General features: G+C 40.6%; 1 protein-coding gene across 5 annotated transcripts in view; it reads left to right on the top strand.

Moving 5' to 3' along the window:
* Positions 1–23,876, top strand: part of MAP7 (microtubule associated protein 7) — a 167,444-nt gene that overhangs the window by 138,038 nt on the left and 5,530 nt on the right. For 4 of the 5 annotated variants that reach the window (XM_040429199.1, XM_040429196.1, XM_040429195.1 and 1 more), the window contains exons 4-13: positions 1,562–1,725; positions 2,743–2,860; positions 5,613–5,723; positions 8,804–8,917; positions 12,193–12,350; positions 14,037–14,161; positions 19,666–19,940; positions 21,230–21,389; positions 21,532–21,724; positions 23,199–23,279. In XM_040429199.1, coding sequence (XP_040285133.1) covers positions 1,562–1,725; positions 2,743–2,860; positions 5,613–5,723; positions 8,804–8,917; positions 12,193–12,350; positions 14,037–14,161; positions 19,666–19,940; positions 21,230–21,389; positions 21,532–21,724; positions 23,199–23,279 — 1,499 coding nt within the window. The remainder of the gene's footprint in view (positions 1–1,561; positions 1,726–2,742; positions 2,861–5,612; positions 5,724–8,803; positions 8,918–12,192; positions 12,351–14,036; positions 14,162–19,665; positions 19,941–21,229; positions 21,390–21,531; positions 21,725–23,198; positions 23,280–23,876) is intronic. The other variant, XM_040429198.1, reaches the window with a different exon arrangement.

Genomic DNA, 23,876 nt, shown 5'->3' with positions numbered 1-23,876 from the left:
GCCCTTTTGCCTTCACTCTGCGGTCCAGCTCACCCCAAACCATCTCGATTGGGTTCAGGTCCGGTGACTGTGGAGGCCAGGTCATCTGGCGCAGCACCCCATCACTTTCCTTCATGGTCAAATAGCCCTTACTTTCAAAGTTTTCCCAATTTTTCGGCTGACTGACTGACCTTCATTTCTTAAAGTAATGATGGCCACTCGTTTTTCTTTACTTAGTTGCTTTTTTCTTGCCATAATACAAATTCTAACTGTCTATTCAGTAGGACTATCAGCTGTGTATCCACCTGACCTCTCCTCAACGCAACTGATGGTCCCAACCCCATTTATAAGGCAAGAAATCCCACTTATTAAACCTGACAGGGCACACCTGTGAAGTGAAAACCATTTCAGGGGACTACCTCTTGAAGCTCATCAAGAGAATGCCAAGAGTGTGCAAAGCAGTAATCAAAGCAAAAGGTGGCTACTTTGAAGAACCTAGAATATGACATATTTTCAGTTGTTTCACACTTGTTTGTTATGTATATAATTCCACATGTGTTAATTCATAGTTTTGATGCCTTCAGTGTGAATCTACAATTTTCATAGTCATGAAAATAAAGAAAACTCTTTGAATGAGAAGGTGTGTCCAAACTTTTGGTCTGTACTGTACATCAGAAAAAAAAAATGTGATAGCTTGAGCATTTACTGCATCTTCCATGTTTTTTCACATAGAATACCATTTCAGTCATGGGAAATATTATACAGTGGTCCCTCAAGATAACATATTAATTGGTTCCAGGATGACAATAATATGTTGAAACCATTGTAAGTTGAGTAATTGGTTCCAAAGCCCCAAAATATCATCCAAGATTAGAGAAAATGAAGATTTAAGAAAAATAAGCAGATAACTAAGACAGATAAAACCAGTTCTTACATATAACAGTCAGGAATAGCTGCTAACTAGTAACTAATACCGCTATTTAACCAGAGAAGGGGCCTGGATTTGTTGGATCCGAGTCTGAGGCATTGTATGCTGAGTCTAGTTTCAACATATGATGGATCAGAAAAGACCATTGTATGTTGAAATTTGTATCCTGAGGCCATTGTATCCTGAGGGATCACTGTATATTGGTACTGCTTCACATGTATTCTTCTCCAACAGTAGTAAAGAAAATGCTCAGATTGTAATATTTGACCTACTGAGCTGATGTCCATTGATGTCCAGTGTGAAACTGAGTACAGCTCTGAAAACATGCTGTGACACACTACTGATGTCATAGTATGGCCTAGAGATGGCAGAAAGGATCTTGTAGGCTTATGGCTATGTTCCAGCCAACAACATCTACATCATCCTTTTTAGCCATTGCCCAGCAATAAACAGAGCTGAAGTCCTTGGAGCATTTTGTTGTGAGGAGGCTTTTCTGTCAGTTTCAATAAGCAGTTTATTCAGCATCAGCCAGGTGAACCGTACATAATGACGCCAGTTTTTAGCGAGGAACATTTGTAATGTTAAATAATGTGTTACAAGCAAATGTAACGTAGACGAACGACCTCGTCTTTTCATGTTCTCTTTCATTGTCAGCTGCAAGAGAATCTCTGTGGTTAGAGAAAGAAATGAGAGCAAGGCAGCATTATGAGAAACACTTGGAAGAACGCAAGAAAAAACTAGAAGAACAGAGGGTCAAAGAGGAAAGGAGGCGATCTGCCGTGGATGAGAAGCGGAGGCAGAAACTGGAAGAAGAAAAAGTAGGTCACCTTGCTTCCCATTCAGGTTGACTTCTTCGAGGGGTGCAATATTTGTCATGTTTGTGCAGAGAAATAATCATTAATACAAGATCAGTATTTGATGAAGCATTAAATGGGTGTTCCAGCTAAGCAAAAATAGTTGGCGGCAGGGTAAGAGGGGTTTAAAAACATATACTCCCTCATCTCCCACCGCTGCCATACTGATGCTGCCTGGGTGCCCACTACGTTAAACTTAAGGCTCAGCTAAACATCCCCCTTAGACAGTGATTGGCTGAAAGGGCATCTTGCAGCATTTCCCGTCAAGATGGAATTGTTGGAAGTGGAGACTTTGGGCATTGTAATGACAGCAGCGAGGGAGCAGTGGAGATGAGTGTATTTTATGTTTTTAAGCCCTTCTGACCTTGCTGTTTTTTTTTTTTTATTCTCTGTACACCTTTTTAAATGGGTTATACAGGATTAGAAAAATTTATTATGTCTGATATTACAGTAATGGAGGAGACCTGCAGTACCAGACACATCCAATGAACAGGTGCTCTTGTGTTTTTGCTAAAAGAAAAGCAGACCTGTTTTTCTAATCCTGCACAACCCCTTCAATGAGATATTCAGTTATATAAAGCTATCCCATATCCACAGGACTATTAGATAGGTGGGGGTCCTATCGCTGGGCCCCCAAACAATCTCACGAACAGGGGTACCGTACCTCGTGGAGCACCCAAAATGAACGGAGTTGGTCAGGGCTGCACACGGCCTCTCCATTTATTTCTATGTGAGTTTTGGAGATGGCCGAGTTCAGTGGTTGGTTATCTCAGGAACTCCCATATAAATGAATGGAGAAGCCACGTGCATGCCCGACTGGCCGCTCCATGGGTTATGGGGCCTCCCAGTTCTCATGATCAGTGGGGGTCATAGCAGTACGATAACCACCAATCTAATAGTTATCCTCTATCTTGTGGATAGAGGATAACTTTATTTAACTGGAATTCCCCTTTAATGCTCTCCTTTGTTTTCCTTTTAAAGGAGCGACATGAGGCAGTGGTAAAACGTGCAATGGAAAGAAGTAAGAAACCAAAGCGGAAAAATAACAGATGGTCTTGGGGTGGTGCTCTACAGAGCAATACTAGTATCAGCAGTTCAGGTAAAACAAAATGGTGAAAGATCTTTTCATGTAATTATGTGCTGCTTTGAGAGAGGACACAGCAAACTTGGTAGTTTGGTATCCGTTATACTCTCCAGCGCCTTCCATCTTATGGATATAGAATTATTTAGTCACAGGACAGAGATGATTATTCAGGGATCACATCAAAATTTTGTCAGGAGTGCCAAATGTCAGTGAGCTACTTGCCATGTAGATGTGCACTTCATCTTTACAAAATCCAGGACTTCTGTTGGTTTGACGTCCATCTTAGTCTTCTTCACCAGCCTGTTAGGGTTCCTTTCTTCATTGTAGACTTTACGACGTTAAAAAAAAGTATATGAAAATACATGTTTGGTACTGTAAATTCATGAAGTTCTCAATCCATCTTTTTCGCATCGTTTCTTTTTTTGTTTCTTTTTTTTTACATCACTTTTGCATGTTCTGTTCCTTAGGTTACTTTTTTGACTCGTCATTCAATGTCGACTTATCTGACCTGGCATACCATTTTCAACCCAAGGGTCGTGTCAGAAGAGGTGGTACTTAAACCACTGTGTTATGTGATTGTTCCTTTAGTCTCTGCCTTTGTGATCTAACCTGAGTGACGTAGAACGTGTTAGCTAACAACCCCAGAGTCGTCTTACCCGTAATGTGGTGTTAATGTATAGACATCTTAGCTGTTTTCAGAAAGAGTGGTAGCAGGTCTACATGTCTGTCTAAATCTGGTTAAATGTCTGCTGAGAGGACCAAAACTCATAGTTTTTGGTTCTTTGCTGCTTATCAGTATCTAACCGTAGCCATTATTAACCGCTTCAACCTGTCCATTAGGAGGAGCCTAGCATCCACCATAAAACTTATATTGTCAGCAGACTCATAAAAAACTGTAGCATCCACTGGCAAACTTCTAATTAGACATGCCTACACTCTGCATTGAATCCTTATATGTGACATGTTGCAACTATTTGTTTTCTCCTCTCCTTTGTATTAGTGTTCAGTATCTTGTGTGTTGTCTGTGTATTTGTCTTATCCAGTATGGGAGCAAGAATATGAAAGGATTCTGCATATTGCACTAGTTTCCGAAAGTCCCAGCACTGACATATTACATACAGACTTCAGCAGTTTAGATTGTACTATGTCCTTGATTGTATTTCATGACAGTTAGAAGTTACTGTATTTTTTCGCTTTATAAGACACACCTAGCTTTTAGAGGAGGAAAATCAGCAAAAATATTTTACACCAGCACACAGTACCCCATATCAGACTCAAATATCAGACCTCAGGTCAGACTTCACTATCTGACCAAAAATAACAAAATAGACTTATCTTTCTGGACAGTGAGTTGCATTTACCATTCCCAGTTGTACAGACCTGCGTGCACTATGTGCTGACGCTGTACACAATCAGGACAGTGCAGCGTGGATCCGGAGAAGACAAGGGAGATGTGAGTTCAGCCAGCGCTAGCAGCGCTACACTCACCACTCCATGCATCTCCTGCATGCTTTATAAGACGCACTGCCAATTTTCCCCACTTTTGGGGGGGGAGGGAAAGTGTGTCTTATAAAGTGAAAATTTGGTATCGCCTACTATCACCTGATAACTTCAGGAACTAACATGATGTAGGATAACTCAACAGATCAAAATGTTGATTTAAACATTATCTTTTTTTTTTTTTTTACAGAAACAGCATGTGTGAACATGATCCTAGGGCCCATGCACATGGTATTGCTGTGTGTATGTACCCTGTACACACAAAGTCCCTACACATGCATGTGCTGGAGGTGCCTGCATGACAAAAGAAATGCCCCACTATGCGCTGCATGTTAATTGACGTTAGAGCCACATAGTGCAGGAGACGTTTTCCATAGGAACCTATGAGATTTCAGCCCTCATCTTTCTAAGGTTTTTTGGAAAATGAAGGCAGTGCAATCCTGTTGATAAATCCCCTTAACTAAAGACATAATTACATGTGCCAACTGAGCAGGCAATTACTGGAAAGTAATGGTTCCTTCCCGATAACTGCCTGCTCATCAGTGGAGGTGAGAGCTGCATTTACATGCATCAATCCCCTGTACTGTATGGAGACAAGTGATGCCTACTAAAGTTGTTTCTGGGCACCATATAGATGTTCACACAGCATGAGTTATAATGTGCTGCATAAACAACAAGTTACCCGATGAACCAGTCTTTCGCTCGTTCATCGAGTGGCAGATTATTAGGAGCAAGCGTTCGTACTAACATTCGTTCCCAATAATAAGCCCAACAATTGACTTGTTTTGTCATGACACTTAGTCTACAGCGTTTTTATAAAATTCAGCCCAATTTTTTTTCCAGTAGCCTGTTGTACATGTTTTGTCAGAATGGATGTTTCCACGTATATTGGCAAATACCGATTAGTAAGTCATGCCCCAATCTGCAAGTTGACAGGAGAGAAAATGATGGAGCAATGCTACCGGCTATCCATAGGCTGTACTTTTTGATGTAATAACCCCACATGGCACCGGTATAGTTATAGCACTGAGTAGGCATTACATTATTGTTCCTAGCCTAGGTGTGCCGTGTGTTTTCTGTGGTTTCAATGCCATGTTGTTGGAGCAGGAGTGCCCATATTTTTCTAGTCCTCCCTGCAGATCTTGGTGTGACTGGAGCTCTACATGCTGAAAGGCAGCAACCATGTCTTGGGTTCACCTGCCAGTGTACGGATACTAATACATTGTATGGGTGTGCTGCCAATTAGCAATATCTCCATTTGTTTTAGATCCTGACAGGAGGTCAGTGTCAACAATGAACCTTTCGAAACATGTTGATCCAGTTATTAACAAGCGACTCTCCACATCATCTGCGACATTACTTAATACTCCAGACAGAGGTACAGTGTTACAACGAATATACAGACATATTGATGTGTGTTCTTAATACCCTGTAAAATGACTGAATTCAATATGTATTGATGTATAAATACTAACACACTGGGCCAGCCTTTTTGTTGGAAGGTGTCTTGTGTGCTTTATACCACCCCTTACCTTATAATGGCCAAACAATACATGGATGCCATACCGTACCTAAATTTCATTGCTAGCAGTGTCCCAAATGACTTACCTGCCCAAGTAGTACAAATCCTAGATACCTGATGACGCCCACTTTTAATCTGGATCAGTGATGCAATCAGGTCCCACACCCCTAAGGCCAGCATGGTCGCACCGTGTAGAGGACACAACAGGAATTCCTAAAAACAAATTCAGATTCTCATATACAGCTTCTGTGAATATATGACTTGTTGTGTGATGTGAATCGTCATTTTGTACCTTGCTTTCATTTGCCAACTAAATATTATTTTGTGTTCTCATTTGTGGAAGCAAATTGTCATCACATGTACATTCCCTAATCTGGCATGCATGTGTTATGACAGTTTGCTTATTGTGCTAATATATATGGATGCTACCATACATATTTCTGAGATCAGTGTGTCTGCCTGTCCTCCTTTAGTTTTGCTGGCTTGTTTGTGGGATTTACAGTACATTGAATACCACTACTATTACTGCATTTTATCAGCGTGATAAATCATACAAATAGAATACTCTGTTTACTAGGGTGGAGTAACATTTTCTGAGTAGTTTATTGGCAGCGTATGCGCACATATGGGGAATTTGCTGCAGAAATTCCTGCAACTGTAATATTTATCTGAATGAGGTTTGCAGAAATCTATGCACATGCAGCAGACATGACCACAGTTGCAGAAATTTCTCCATCAAAACTGCCAAGGATCCCATCTTATAAAGTGTTCCTACATATTTTTGGTTATGGTGGTTATAAGTGCAGAATGTCAACGTATTTTACATGGACCAACCCCTTTACTTAGTTCTTAAAGGCTATGTACACCTTCGTGGGCATTTTTTTTTTTTACGATTGCATTTTGATCATTTTGGGCAAAAAATATTGAGCCGTTCTGTCACAAAGGGTTAACTGTTCTAGCTGTGTGACTGGTACTTTCAATTTGTGCAGGTATAACCATTATCGCTAAACTACTGAGAGGTCATAAACACTTAACATCTTATCAGTAAGAGTAAGTGTTTAGGAGGTCAGAGAGCAGTGATAAGGAGTCCATCAGCTCACTACCTGATGGAGCAGAGAGAAAATTCAGATCCTGCTAGTAGAGCATCTAAGCTCTGTACAGAGAAAAGGACTCCATATTTTAATAAAGACCAATTGAAAAAATGATTTTAACTCATGATGAGTACAATGTAGTAATAATAAAAAATTATTGCCCCCAAGGGTGTACATAGCCTTTAAAAAAAAAAAAAAAAAACACCATTGTTGTCTACTCCCCACTCACATCGTTAACCAGTTCAAGAATTTAATCCCCTTTAATCAGACATATTGCAGCTTCAAAGTTGTTGAGCCTCACTGCAGAGCTAATCTCCTAAGACTCAGAGGCTTGTGCAGTCACCTGGACCCCCCAGAGATCATGATCACTAGGACTGGAGCAGGAAGCAGCACCAAGAGTGCTGTGTATAAACTGATGGAGGCAGGTAAAAAAATAAAATAAACGGGCTCCCTACTCCTACACAGCTGCCATCTTTTCAGGACCAACCAGATGGATAAAGTCTATCGGTGGTCCCAAAGAGGTTAAAGGGAACCAATTGGTGATTCATGCTACCTGATCCACGGGCAGCACCGATCCTGACTAGTTAACTCATTAAAGACAGCTATGTTTTATCCTGAAAACAGTAATATGCTATTGCAGAGAACACATAGTTTTAAAAACTGTCCAGGAACAGAGAGGATAGCCTCCTGAGTATCTCACTGCCACGCTCTCTTCGCCTTCCTTGATTGTCTAGTCTCTACCTATACATGAAGAGGAAGAGATTTATCCATCTGCCAGACCCAGGCGACATTACTCATCTCTTCATTTTCAGTTCATTTTTAAAACATAGCTGTCTGTAATAAAGGAGTCTGTTGGGATTTAATGCTGCCAGTGAGTCAGGCAGCATGATTCTCCTGAATGGTTCCCTTCAACACCCTTGTGGCATTTGCTGTACATTTACAGCATAATGGTGGAAGGCTAGTGGGCTTATGAGCTGAGTCCACTCCATTTGCGGCAGCTGCCGGTTTATGTAGCTGACACCACCTGCAGTGACCGGGATTGTAGATAACTCTGTTCACGGTCATATAACCCCTCAGATGCCACAGTCAATAGTGACTACTGCATCTGAGTGGTTAGTCTGAGGGAGGGAGCTCCCTCTGTCATCTGATCACCCCCGCTTCAAACTATGGAAATAAATGTTTTTTATCCTGCATAGTATTTATTGTAATTTTTTGATAGTCTTGCTCCCTGACAAAAAATTTCAAAAATCTGCATGTTTCCCAGAATGTTACCAATAAAAACAGCTCCCCCAGCAGAAAACGAGCGCTCACACAGCTCTGTAGCTAGAAATACTGTGACACAAAGCGATTTTTTTTTTTCCGTAAAGCATAAGTAAAACTATATCAATTTGGTATCACTGTAAAAGTACTGACAAACACAATTATGTTAGTTTTAGCACATGGAGAGCTCCATAAAAGCAAACTCAAAAACCAGTAGTAGAGTTGTTTCTTTTTCAGTTTCAGCCCACAAAGTTTTTTTTCCCCATTTACATTAAATTTTTGTGATCTAGTAGATCCACAAGTACAGTAATAAATGAAAGAAAGGAACTTGACCTATAAAGTATGTTAGGGAGTGTGAGGACACTGTAACTAGGCTAGATTGTCCTGAGGGCTTATTATTAGAAAATGCATTAATTTTAAATATCACATCAATTATCTTACCTAAATTTTCTGTTGACGTTATTAATTAACTTTTCCTAATGAAACATCTGATATGAATATAGGTCACAAGTAACACTCAATATGCCTTCTACCCAGACAAGTTGCTGGAACTATATGTGTCTAATATTGTGTTATTACAACTAGGCCGACGAACGCTACTTAGTCCATGGGAATCCACTGTAGTGTCCCGACTACTAACGCCTACACACTCTTACTTGGCTAGAAGTAAAAGCACAGCTGCTCTGTCGGGAGATGCAGGTAATTTGTTAAACCCATCAGGACTGTAGGTGCTCTGTAAGTATGCATCTAGTTTGTGGTTGTGCACTCCCCATTATTTAGGAGATTGACATGTCTACTTATGTTAAAACTCTTGCATGTCTCATCTGATTGGGAATGGTTTGCAAGGATTCAAGCTTTTAATATCTGGTTACTTGATTGGCTGTCCCTTTGCCTGCCCAACTGTATGGAATTCCTTCCCTTAAGCTCCTTCCCATAGCTTTCAATTTACATTTTTGCAGGAACAGCTAAAAGGTTTATTCATTGTGAACACCTCATAATCCTGCCTCCATGACTCGCATGAATGAGATCTAGGGCTTAGCACCAAAAGAAAATGCTTCATACTAGTGTCTGTCTATCAGAGCCATAACCACTGTTAATGGTTTCATTTTCCAGTAGATCCAAACAAATCTTGAATGGCCTCTCTGACGTTAATGGGTTTCCTAGAATTTTACAGTGAAGAATAATACCATACTCTATGGACACGTAAAATCTTATTGGATCCATCTGTCAGAAAGGAGTTTCATTTAACTTCTCTCAGAGTCTCTTTTCCCTGCTTGCTGGGGGCGGAGCTGAAATATGAGACTGAAAGCTCAGCCGGCAGGACAGGGAGCAGCGTGCTGGCTCCCGAGGCTGCTAGTGTAGTAGAATCATTAGCAGCCTCAGGTTTTGCAGAGCAGATTGTGACTTCCAATGGTAAGTTGTTTTTCACGATCTGCTCTGTGTAAGGGTACTTTCACACTTGTGGCAGAGGATTCCGGCAGGCAGTTCCGGCAATCCGGACGCAAACGGATGGCATTTGTCAGATGGATCCGGATGCAGATTCGTCTGACAAATGCATTGAAATACCAGATCCGTCTCTCCGGTGTCATCTGGAAAAACGGATCCGGTATTTTTATTTATTTTTTGCATTTTTCAAGGTCTGCGCAAGCCAGAGCACTTGGGGCCAAGACCGGCATTAATGCATTTCAATGGAAATTAATGCCCGATCCAGCATTCCGGCAAGTGTTCAGGATTTTTGGCCGGAGAGAAAACTGCAGCATGCTGCGGTATTTTCTCTGGCCAAAAAACGTAAGAGGGACTGAACTGATGCATCCTGAACGGATTGCTCTCCATTCAGAATGCATTAGGATAAAACTGATCAGTTTTTTTCTGGTATTGAGCCCCTAGGACGGAACTCAATGCTGGAAAAGAAAAACGCTAGTGTGAAAGTACCCTTATGTGAAAAAATTTCTACCTCCATGCCAATTTTGTCCAGTTCCATCATTGTTCCAATTCCTGCCTTGTCATCTTATCGATGCCATCCCAAAACCTCATGGCATATCAGATGTATTTCCCTCTCCCACAGTAATCATGTCCATGTCTGTATCTACTTATAGCACAGCTACAGTGCTGTAGTGAATGCCCTGTAGCTGTCCTATGGATCCTGCCAGCTTGTGTGGAAGATCAGACAAGGTGGCTGAGGTCGGGTGCGCTTGCTCCTGTGTAACCCAGCCGGAGGATAGTATATGTGTGTGCCTACGCGGCCACCACTCAGAACATTGCAGCAGTGGCTGTAACCCCTAGAAACTAGCATGGTATTTGGGGATGTAAGAAGAATAAATCAGGGAGACAAAGGCATAATGATAATTGATGTACATTATAGAAGCCTTCCTAGGACCACAAGTGAGTGATTACAAGCTGACACAACCCCTTTAACTATTAGTAACATAGTACATAAGGCCGAAAAAAGACATTTGTCCATCCAGTTCGGCCTGTTATCCTGCAAGTTGATCCAGAGGAAGGAAAAAAAAAACCTGCGAGGTAGAAGCCAATTTTCCCCACTTTAGGGGAATAAACAATTCCTTCCGGACTCCAATCAGAATAACTCCCTGGATCAACGACCCCTCTCTAGTAGCTATAGCCTGTAATATTACGCTCCAGAAATACATCCAGGCCCCTCTTGAATTCCTTTATTGTACTCACCATCACCACCTCCTCAGGCAGAGAGATCCATAGTCTCACTGCTCTTGCCATAAAGAATCCTCTTCTATGTTTGTGTACAAACCTTCTTTCCTCCAGACGCAGATGATGTCCCCTCGTCACAGTTAAAACTTACCTTTTGTATGATAAATGGGTAAAGGATATTGAGGTTTGCATCCATATTAAAAATAATGCTTTTGTGTTTGTGCCTATTACAATCCTTATTCACAACCCAATGAATAAGGATTGTAATAGCTGAAAACACTTTTTTTTTATATTTAGATATTCACCCAGTGTCTTTTTAACCATGTATCAAATAACAAGTTTAGCTTTTAACTTTATACAGGAGAATTTCTTCCCTGGTTTCTCTGCTACAAGTGTTGACTGGCTCTTGTATATTGCTATATCTACTTGTAATATAATAAGACTGTGACTTATTATTACCTTTTTATGTCCGTCCGTTATAAATATTACTTTACCTGTACACATTTGACTCCTATATAAACATATTTGAAACAATTCGTTTATCTAATAGTATATATAACTATTGTCTTCTTATTTTCTAACTCTTTTTTTCTTGCCCAAGCTTTGCTTGTAGATATTTCTTTTGAATTATTCTGCCTTTGTGGCTTATTTGCTTTATGGTGCATGGGCCTGTAGAAGTTTTTCTTTATGCATGAAATTCTAAAATTGTGTCTCTTGTTATTCCAAAATCATTATGGGATTATAGGATTTCTGCTTTAGATACCTCCAAAACCATCACTGGCTAACATAATACTAGTACTTTTTCACTCCCCAGAATTTGCTTTTGTTCAGGGGAGTGATCCAAGGAAACACACAGATCAAGTATGGCTTTGGTTCTGTTGGATGTAGATTAGTGTTGAGCAAACTTCTGTTTTAAGTTCGGCGTCTAAAGTTCGGCTTCCGGTTAGCGGAGAATCCCGATATGGATTCCGAATTCCGTTGTGGTCCGTGGTAGCGGAATCAATAATGGCCGATTTATTGATTCCGCTACCACGGACCACAACGGAATTCGGAATCCATATCGGGATTCTCCGCTAAACGGAAGCCGAACTTTAGATGCCGAACTTAAAACAGAAGTTCGCTCAACACTAATGTAGATTTCTCATAAACTGCAGCACTCCATTTACAGCCTACTGCGATGGTTTTGGTGTGGACTTATCCCTTGCTGGTATTAATGGGCTACTTTTCTTCTCTTCTTTTTTTCTTCCATTGCTTCTGGCATTTTCTTATTCGCACCTCCAACTACATTTTTTCTTTAAAAAACACCCTAGTTATCCCCATTTGTCCTCGTTCAGCATCTTGCAGCCCCATAAGTCCCCAGCTTTCCAAGACCCCAATCAGCAAAAGTTCAGAGAAGGCAAGACATTTTTTCACCACACCAGAGGCAATAGCAAGGCGAAGGACCACACACTTTGGAGGAACCAGCAGTGTAAGTATACTATATTATGCAGAGTATTCTAAACTGGTAGAGCTCAGTATTTTATTTAAACATGGTACTAATGAGAGTTTAGTTATTAGTCACTGAACCTAAAACTCTTTAAAACAATATTGGCCCATATTTACTACAAGTGCTCCAGTTTCTTGCCATTGCTTGCACCAAAATTCTGGTGCACACATTATTTCCTTTCTCGTTTTAAACTAGAAAGTGGACATGACCAACTTTTGTCACCTTTTAGATACATTTATGAAGCTGAAATCCACGATTGTGGCATGTAAAAGTGGAGCAGATTAGACCAATTTAGAGTTGGTCTAGAGTTTTTGGTTACAGATTTTTGGCTCGGAGAAAGAATTTTGCCATATTGGGGCACATTTTTGGTTTTGAGACAGAATTTTTGTGCATTGGGACAGACTGTCTGTCTATTTTTTTCTATCTACAAATTAGACCGGATTAGTTCATGTAGGCCTTTGGAGCAGATTTACTATAATCAGGTCTAATATTTAGAAAGTGTAAACTTTCTCAAAGTGGCTGGATGATAAATTAGTTTAAACTTTCCTGAGTAAACACCATCTATTGGTTGGCACACTTTGTGACAATACTGTGTTCTGAAATTTTGGTGCACACTGGTGTATCCCTTTCCATGACCCGTTGTCGAGCGAGGAACAAAATGTTTGAAACACATAATAAATATGGAGAAAAACGTGCAGCAGAAAAAAATTAAGAGAGAATTCTGGTGCATCCCACTTCATTGTTTTCCAGCGTTCTGAGCTTGAAACATCATCTTTGTATAAATTTGTTATATGATGTTGCTCTAGACCACCACCTTTCTAAACCTTTTTTATTTAACAGTGACAAAACTGTCAATGGTAAAGAATATGACAATACAAGTGGTCTTAATAATAAAAAAATAAGATTTCATTTGGCAGTGGCCTGTGTATTGGGGCTTTAAGACTCCTTTTAACTACTTCCCACTTAGTGACATCACAGAGCGCTAGTAGTTAACACTGTGTGCTGTAATAGGAGCAGCTGGACCCACACCATCATTTGTGGGTACCAGGTGTATCATAAAGCTGACACCACAACTCCAATCGTAGTAGTTAAATCCCTCGGACGATGCGGTCAATAGAGAGCTTCTGAGAGTGTAGACAAAGGGAGGAAGCTCCTTCTGCCCTCTGATCGCCACCCCACGAATGCAGTCATTCATTATTTAACCAGCATGGTGAACACGAAAAAAAAAAAAAACAATGCCAGAATTGTCATTTTATGTCAGTATAATTCAGTATATACAAGTCAGGCAGAGACACACAGCATTATAAATCATTATAATGCCATGTGCTCCTGAGTAATGAGCAGTGTCCATATCAGGGATCACTCTTACACGCGGAGCGTGATTCCCATACAAGACATGTTTGTCTGAAACTGACCCTAGGTAGCATGTTGGGAGAAGGAGAATCTGAGCAGATTGATCTATCGTTTTGGGGGAGAAAGTTTCAGTAAAACGTATAATGTATACATTTATATAGCTGCTCTTTCAGTTGTACTCGAGGGAGGCGTTATCAGTGATTGATAGCATTCCCTGTGTGTATATACATAGATAACGACACATAGGAGAGTGGATCTCCTGTGTGTGACGGAAAAGGAGCTGAAGGTGCTAACATTAAAATTTTCTTTTATTAGGTAGAGAAAAAAGAAAAACGTGAGACAGATAGGGAGAATGTATCGTTAACGCCTACATCTACTATAAAGAGGGCAATCTCTCCTAGTGTACCTAAACCAAAATCATCAGCGCCTACTTCTGGAGGGTAAGTGTGATACAGTTGGTATTGTGACAGACTGTATTGTTGCTGACTCTGCAGGTAAGTATGCAATGAGCCGGGCCGTGGGTAAAGTTACACGGATGCTAAATTATGCAGTTGGTCAGGATATGGGTATAATAGTCTATAGTTTTGTTCATGACGCCAATTGCAGCGTGCGCAGGGTACAGTCACAGGGCCCTTTAAGGATGTTATAAATCACGCCCCAGGTTAGGAATGCCAGAGTGGTGTAATGTCTCTGTATGGTAGTGGTAATAGTGTCAACTGTGTCTCCTACCTGGATACGGCTGGACTCCTGGCTCACTTGCAATAAAATGAGTGTGGTGCTAGTAGGAGTAATAGAGGGATTTGCAGCAGAAATTGAGATCCAGACCTTGGGGTGAAGTTCAAACTTGTCTTTACTGATAGTAACTTTCATCCAAGCAAGATACAGCTTTAGTCTTTGGTCCCAGCAGGTATTGGCAATGGTTGGCAGGAATTTATCTTCTGCTCTAACAACCTGGAGCTTGCAGGAAAGGACATCTGCTTTGTAGCTCTATACTGTGGCAGGAATTTGGCTTCTGCACTGTCTATCTTCTGCTGTGTGGGGACTGACTAGCTGAGGAGGGTATAGCTTCTCTTGGCGTCTCTGGCTGGCACACTCACTCTAACTTCCTTCACTCCCCATGAGGCAGGATATGGGCGCAGCCCACTTTGCTCATAGAGGGGGGAGCTGAACTGGAATGTACTATTCCAGCCTAGGAACATTAAACTGCAACTAAGTCCTTGCTAACACATTGCTGCCACCTGCTGGTGAACATAGAAATTACAGCAATATATATTTAACAAATCTTTCAATGCACATTTGAGAGAATATTATGTGAAATTACACAAGATGACAAGACAAATACTCTTAACAGATTGTAGCGGGGTAAAAGAGTTTCGTAACACAACTCTGGGGTGTTACAAGTATACTGATGTGTCACATTCACTTTCCACAGTCCTATGCGCCATGTTGCTTGTTCCAGTTTCACAGAGCAACTATTTGTTTAAAATGCGTTTTCTTTTAAAATCTCACGAGCACAATGCTTAATATATAGTCAATATAAAAACAACCATTCTGGAGCATCAGGAAACTCTACATTGCGATGTTGCTCTGTTATTCCGTCTGGAAGCTTTTGAATCTGGGAGTATTTGCCTACAGACCTGACATGGTTCAGTCAGTGCTGACAGCATTTGCCACTTTGACAAGGTGAATGGTAACACCCAGCTGTCCATTTATTCATAAATTTCTGAAAGGAATGACACAATGCAGATTTAGGCCTTATTAACACATCCATGTCCATTTTCTGACTGCAAAAAAGGGCTTTCATCCGTGACGCGTCTGTTTTTGTTTTTTGCTCTCTGTGTCTTCCGTTTTTTATGTGTTAAAAAAAAAAGTGGCCCACTTGCACACTATCGTATTTTTTTTATTTGTGTGCTCCCCACATTTTTGTGTTTAGCTCCCTGACCCATTTATTTCTGTGGGGCCATGCACACATCCATATGTTTTGCTGATCCATGTGGCCAATCCACAGATTATAGAGCTGGTCCTAATCTTGTCCGTATTGAATAGCCTTTTCCATTGATGGGAAGAGAAAAATATGGAATGTACATTGAATGTATCTGTTTTGCAGATCAGTTATTTTGAGGACTGAAATACAGACATGGCCATGTGCTTGAAGCTTTAGGCTTAAAGGAGATGTCCTAGTTATGAAAAAATATATATAGCACTGTAAATCTGATGGGCAGCAATATATAACTGAGCTAGCAAGTTTTAGGCAAAAAAGAAATTATATTTCCTCATTTCCCTGGCTTTCTTCTGGCCCTTTGTTTACCTGCAATAACAACAATCTCTGGCCCTCCCCCTGCTCTGTTAACCCCTTCCCGCAATAGTACGGCGCAGCGGGACTTGATTTGCTGCCCAGCGCATACTATTACAGCGGGCTGATTGGGCGGGATCAGCCAGACCCCTGTTGTATGCGCCGGCATTGGTAAAAACACAGATGCCGGCGCATTAACCCCTTCTATGCCGCGGTCAGCACTGACTCTGACATAGAAGGGGTTTGCTGCGGGCGAGGGAGCCCATTAGGTCCTCGCGCTGCTGTGGCGGGGACCCGATGGGTGAGAAGGCACCCCGATGCGGTGCAGAGGCTGCCCAATGCCTTGCACGGCATCGGGACCTACCTTCTACGGGTGCTCAGGAGATCCAACCTCAGACTGCGTCTCCTAGGCAACTTATTAGTGTATTACTCTGTGTAATACACTAAACAGCAATGCATTACAATACAGATGTATTGTCATGCATTGCAGAGGGGATAAGACCCCCAAAAGTTAGTCAGAAATATAGTAAAAAACTGTTTTTAATAAAAAATAAGTTTGTGAAAAAAGAAAAACTCACATATTAGGTATCGCCGCGTCCATAACGACCAGTTCTATAAATATATCGCATGATCCACCCCGTCCGATAAACACCATAAAAAAATTAAAATAAAAACTGTCAAGAAAAGCCATTTTTGTCACCTTACATCACAAAAATTGCAACACCAAGCGATCAAAAAGGCATATGCCCTCAAATGTACCAATAAAACAATCACCTCATCCCGCAAAAAATGAGACCCTAACTGAGACAATCGGTCAAAAAATAAAAAAGCTATCACTCTCAGACAATGGAGACACTAAAATATGATTTTTTTTTGCTTCAAAACTGCTATTATTGTGCTAAAATGAAATAAATAAAAAAAAGTAGACATATTAGTTATTGCTGCGTCCGTAACAACCTGCTCTATAAAAATACCACATGACCTAACCTCTCGGGTGAACACAGTAAAAAAAATTAAAATAAAAACGCTGCCAAAAAATCCATTTTTTGTCACCTTACATCACAAACATTGCAACACCAAGCGATCAAAAAGGCGTATGCCCCCCAAAATAGTACCATTCAAACAGTCACCTTATCCCGCAAAAAAGGAGACCCTACCTAAGACAATCGGTCAAAAAATAAAAAAAGCTATGGCTCTCAGACTACATGGATACACTAAAACATCATAGTTTTAGTTTCAAAAATGCTATTATTGTGTAATACTTAAATTAAAAAAATCGTCCGTAACGATCTGCTCTTCAAAAATAACAGATGACCTAACTCCTCAGGTGAACACTAGAAAAATGAATAAATAAAAACTGTGCCAAAATTACCAAATTTTTTGGTCACCTTGCCCATATAATGTGTAATAATGAATGATCAAAGAATCATATCTATCCAAAAATGGTACCAATAAAAACATCAACTGTTCCTGCAAAAAAAGAGCCCTTGCACAAGACGATTGGCAGAAAAATAAAAAAAATATAGATTTCAGAAAATTAAGACACAAAAACATACTTTTTGTTTCAAAAATGCTTTATTATGTAAAACTGAAACAAACAAAGAAAGTAGACATATTTGATATCCCTGCGTCCGTAACAACCTGCTCTATATAAATAGCTCATGGTCTACCCTGTCAGATGAATGTTGTAACACTCGATGTGTTAAAGAAAAAAATGAATGAACATGGAAAATCTGCCAAAAAAGTGAAATTTCATCTCTATTTACCTTTAATTCCGTAGAACACCTAAAGGGTTAACAAAGTTAGTAAAATCAGTTTTGAGTAGCTTGAGGGCTGTAGTTTCTACAATGAGGTCATTTATGGGGGTTTTCACTATGTAAGCCTCACAAAGTGACTTCAGACCTGAACTGGTCCTTAAAAAGTGGGTTTTGGAAATTTTCTTAAAAATGGTAAGAATTCTAAGCCTTCTAACGTCCTAAAAAAATAAAATGACATTTCCAAAATGATTCCAACATAAAGTAGACATATGCGGAATGTTAAGTAATAAATATTTTATGAGGTATCACTTTCTGTTTTAAAAGCAGAGAAATTGAAATTTTGAATATTGCGAATTTTTCATTATTTTTGGCTTCTGTGCCGAGCATTTGTCTCCTTACTGCCTGCAGCTACTAAGTAAAGCCTTCAGCCCTGAGCTGCTGAAGTGGTTAAAGTTTTCCCTGAAGAATCCAGGGAGAGAGTAGACGGCAGTGCAGGGGGGCGTGGCCAGCACAGTGACGTCTCGTGTACAGACACATGTCTGCTCTCTCAGCCTTGTGCATGAAACATCATCAGAGCAGGGAGAGAGGCTGACATCACAGGTCATGTGACCCTTAGTGACATCTGAGAAAGGAGCAACTGCAGATGCAGTAAGTGCATGGTAAAGCCTTTACATTTGATTAGTTAGATACATACAAAGGACAAAAAAATAACTTGGTCAACCCCTTTAACTAGAAAAGATGCTTCAGAATTGTTACTAGAATTTACAGAAGCAGACGTGCCAGGAGCCGACAAATACTCTTTAATATACATATATACAATGTACAGCACATATATATGTTAAAGGCATTATCCCATGGTTAATGTAAAATATTAAAATAAATACATACATAGTCTAGTACATGACAACCTCTTTCTAACAAAGCTAGAACCAGCCCTCTACCTCACATGGATCCAGACATCTTCCTATTCATTGCTACAATTGTTCTGCTACATCAGGGATCAGCAACCTCCGGCACTCCAGCTGTTCTGAAACTACAACTCCCAGAATCCTCCTTTCACTTCTAAGGGAGTTACAAGTGCAGCTGAACAAGTGTGCATGCTGTTGTAGTTTCAAAGCAACTGGAGTACTGAAGGTTGCTGATCCCTGTGCTAGATTTATTTCAAGGCGGCAGCTTAGGGGGCATGTCCTTTTTTAGATTGTGTACCCTATATATGCTGCAGCTAGTGGCAGTTAAAGGATAGAACTAAACATATGCTTTCATGTCAGTGAGCAGGACAAAGAAATTAGCAGATACAGATTTCAGTGAATACCTCAGTATCTATAATATATTATACATGTAATTACAAAAGTAGTTTTATCAGGTGCTGGTTTCAAAACTGTAGAATATTATTCGTGAGACAACCCCTTTAAATGAGGTGTGCAGCCAATACATACTGTCCTCAGGATAGAGCATCAATATCTGATCGGTCCGACCCCCCACCAGTCAGCTGTTTGAAGGGTAAGCGGCTCTTGTACGTCTCGCTTGCCGTGGCGGGGCAGTGTCATTACAAGTGCTTGTTCCATTCTAGTGAATAGAACAAGCACTTGTAATTCTGAGCACCGCCTCCTCTTCAAACTGCTAATCAGTGGGAGTGCTGGGAGCCGGACACCCACCGATCAGATATTGATGACCTATCCTGAGGATAGGTCATCAATATGCATTAGCTGCACAACCTCTTTAAGTAAAACTCTGCCCCAGTTTTTAATTTTACACTCATTGCATGTCTGTTGTGAAGAGAAAATGCAAATTGATAATTTATTGGCTGCAAAGTCAGATCTTTTTTTATGAGTCTTCTAAAAGTACATGGGGTTATTGATTTTATTGTTAACCCAAGCATTCATGTGGTTTTCAGGTATTTACATAAATCCTCACCTAGGCCAGTAGTAGCTCCTGTTAATAGTTCCATCAAGTTGACCACTACCCCTCAACGTCCACTATCACCAGGAAATGTTCGACCAGTCAAAAAAGACAGCAAGGAAGATTCCAAAAAGAAACAGGAAGAAATACCACCTAATTCCACTGAAATGGAGAGTATAGAGGTAAAAGATCCACCAGCAGCAAATGCAGAAGGCTCTGGTGAGGAAAAGCCTCATACTCCAAGTCCCGTCACTACTGAAGCTATGCAAGGTACGCAGATGTTTGTTTGGCTCTGTCTATGTAACTGAATAAAAACGTACAATATGACATTTTTTTTTTTAGATACTCCGGTGTTTGAATTACACATTCTCTATAGAGGCAGCCCATGTGGCTGCTATGGGGTCCCTAAAGAGAGTGGGCCTTATCAGGTTGGCGTTGTCCTCATTTCAATAGTTGATGAGAAGTCACACATGGATGTGACCTCCACAGGTACTGCAGTTTTGGGAAGTGTAGTGTAAAATAGATTCATGAATATGAAACTAGGGCCTCTTTGTGGTTCAAAATATGGTATTGTTATAACGCAGCTAGAAGGGGCCTATTTTTTTTTATCTTTGCTATGACTCTTCCATCCTCCTTTTCATTTCCATATTGGCATACAGTTGGTGGGATGAGTGCTGTCAGTCTACCATCTTAGAGGTTGTTTTAAGAGTGGCTTATCTTTATCTCTTGATTGGGTCAGTTATACTGTATTAGATGTGACTGACACAAATTTTATATTACACACTGGAAATGTAAAGGTGATCAGCATAGGGGCATCTACGGATTGTTGACATTTATGAGGACAGCCATTTTGAATGCTGTAGTGTAGTACATGCTTTGTCAGTCTACCTTTACAAAGCAATTATGTACAGTTCTATACGCAGAAACCTCATTGAACTTGTTGCTGGGCATGAACCTATAGGCAGTAGATTTGTTTCTGCAGATCATTCTACACATCATTTTTGGTGGGATCCAAAGATCCAACCAGTTTCTCTTCCAAATCCTCCTCAGAAGGGAATATTTATGTTCAGCAAAGTCAAACATGTATCCAAGAGGTGATAACTGGTGGCCAAACACATTTTGCCTGGGAAATTATCTTTTTTTTTTTTTTTTCATGGGTGGTTACAGGTTGCCTTTGCAGTCAAACTTTGGCTTTAAAGCTAATAGATAGATGCCATAATGGGCCAAATGCCCAGATAAGATGAGTGCAACCATAGGCTGTTATGGACTCCATTGCCATCTCTTTATGCAACTATAGAATCTCCCACTTGAGCTTCGTCTGATATTGGCTGCAGTTTCCCACTTGTCAGTTGTCAGATTGTTTTACGCTTCAGACTTGATAAAGACAGGGCTTTTATACAATCTGCACAAACTGCTACTAAACATACTATACTAAAGCAAGACAAGAGAACAAACCAAATATGAATGCCTAATGAGAGCAAAGCTTGTTGAGTTATAGGATGGGCGCACTAGTCAGTCTCTTTGTTTATATTTATTTTCTTTTTTTAATCCTATGAAAGAGCCACCTGTTCTAGCATCACCTACTGTGACAAGCAAGCCATTTGCCAGAACAACTGACCCAGGGGAAGCCACTAGAATTCTTGCTGAAAAGAGGAGGCTCGCTCGAGAACAAAGAGAGCGGGAAGAGGAAGAGAAGAGAGAGCGAGAGGAGGAAGAACGGTAAAATATTAAGACACATTTTAGGGTGATGGGAACAAAGTTTGTGGCCGCTCTTTATACTCTATAGTCCTGGATTTGGTGGAATGTGGAAATGTACTGTATGTAATATACTGGCATAATATAAATAATGACGACATTGCAGGAGAAAAAAAGAGGAGATCGCTCAAAGACAAGCCCTGGAAAGATCTCGTCGAGAGGAGGAGGCAAAACAGCAGGAGGCAGAACGAAAAGAGAAGGATGAAAAGGAGCGCCAGGAGAAGGAAAGGTTGCAGAAACAGCAAGCAGAGGAAAAGGAGCAGAGGGAGCGCGAGGAAGCAGAACGTCTTCAGAAACAAGTATGTTCCCAGGCAGTTGAGGGACATTGTCATATGTTCACCTGACAGCTACAGCACTGTCTTTACCTGTTTGCTGGTTAGGCAGAACATGTTTATCTCAAGTATATGCCAGTGTTCTGTTACTTGGTGACATATATCTATATACACAGATGAGTCACATTATTATGACCACCAGCTAATATCCAGAGTTACCACCATGTGTGGCACAGACAGCAGCTAGACTGGCTGGGAGTAACTCAACAAGGTCTTGGTAGGTTCTCACATGTATCTGGAGCCATGCTGACTACAGTGCACATCTGCTAATGGCTGCATGAGGAAGGATCCATAGAGCGAACACCACGATCAAGGTGGTCCCACAGATGCTCAATTGAGTTCAAGTCAGGGAAATTAGGGGGCCAGGGTAGTACTTGGAAGTCTTAGTCATGCTTTTCCAACCAATGTCGGACATTTCTAGTCATGTGACACGTCTTATTGTCTTTCTGTAAGATCTCATCTGGCCCAGGAAAGACGATCAGTATGCATGGGTGTATGTTATCTACAAGGATAGATTCATATCTAAATCAGTTGAGTGTGCCTTCTACATGGATGAGTGGGCCCAGAGAATGCCATTAAAAAACATTTCCCAGACTAACACCTCCACCTGCTTGTGTTCTTACAGCAATGGTTACAGGGTGTTTGTTATCTGATGTTTCTTGCCTGACATGCCAACGTCCATCCTTTTGATGACGCAGAAAATGTGACTCATCTGGTAAGGCAACTATTTGCCAATCAGCAGAGGTCCAATTCAGATACTGCCACAAAAATGTAATCCTTTTCTGCAAACGTAACTTCATTAGCAGAGATGCAGTGACCATCCATCTGCTTCATAGCCCCATATGCAGTAAGGTTCACTGAACTGTTGTTTTAGCGACACGTCTGGTAGCCCCCTGGTTCATTTTGGTGGTGATCTGCTCCACTGTAGCTGGTCAGTCCACTCTCATGCACCTTCGTAACCGACGTTCAACTTTCACATCAATGGCATGTGGTGCTCTGCAGTTTCAATGTAATTTATTCACAATCGTACCACAGCAGCACGCAAACTGCACAGTTTCGGAAATACTGCCACCCTTGGCCTTAAGCCAATAATCATCCCTTTTTGCAACTCTGATAAATCGCCCCTTTTATCCATGACAACCATTAGGGATATGTGTGCAGAAAGCCTATCACACACCTTATATACCCACCAAGCCAGCTCATGACAAGTGACTTCCTTCATGAACTACGGGCTGCTGTCGTTGAAAGTAAGAAGTCGTCATAATAATGTGATTTGACTGTGTAGATATTAAAATAAAGTTATAGCATTCAAAGACCTTTAAAAAGAAATAAATATTTTGTGACTTTAAGCTGGGTTCACATTTTTAGGATAGTGGCCTTATCTGGTCATAGCATTGGCACAGTGATTTGATTATGATAATTTTTATCATATACTATCTAGAAAGAAGATGATGACCGTATTAGGTTAGAGCGGGAAAAACATTTCCAAAAAGAGGAGCAGGAGCGTTCAGAGAGGAAAAAGGTAACCATTTACTTTACTACATCTGTCACAGCTACCAACTCTCATGTTACATTTTGTTAAATTGTTATTCCAGTTCTGTATTTCTTAGAGGGATTTTCCAGTAATTGTAAGCTGGCTTGCCATAGGAAGAAAGAACAGAATTAGTACACAGTGAGGCACATTTACAAATCCTAATGTTTAGACAAGCATGCTAAAGAAATGGCAAACGTATCACAGTGGCTCAAGCTAGATAGTTAATTTAGTGTCAAATCTTTGAGGCGTGTTGGTGCATCCCTTTTCCACTTAGCCATGCCTCCATATTGAATAAGGCACAAAAAGTATCTAGGCATGCAAGTTAGTTTTTAGCCACAAATTAAGTCAGAATGCTGGGGCATTTCGTTTAGTAATCCCCCCATTTTATATATACCATCTTTGCTTATTCTCTCATGCATCATGAAACTGACAACATCTTATTTTAAGGCTACTTTCACATTTGCGCTATCCCTTCCATCATAGGATCTCAATAGCAGGGGGGAAACGCTTCAGTTTTGTCCCCACAAAACTGAACTGAAGGGAACGAAATGCACCAGAATGCATTCTGTTCTGTTTGGTTGCGTC

This window comes from Bufo bufo, chromosome 4 (assembly GCF_905171765.1).
Source record: "Bufo bufo chromosome 4, aBufBuf1.1, whole genome shotgun sequence".
NCBI classification, from domain to species: Eukaryota; Metazoa; Chordata; class Amphibia; order Anura; family Bufonidae; genus Bufo; species Bufo bufo.
This window is presented reverse-complemented; position numbering and strand designations above follow the sequence as displayed.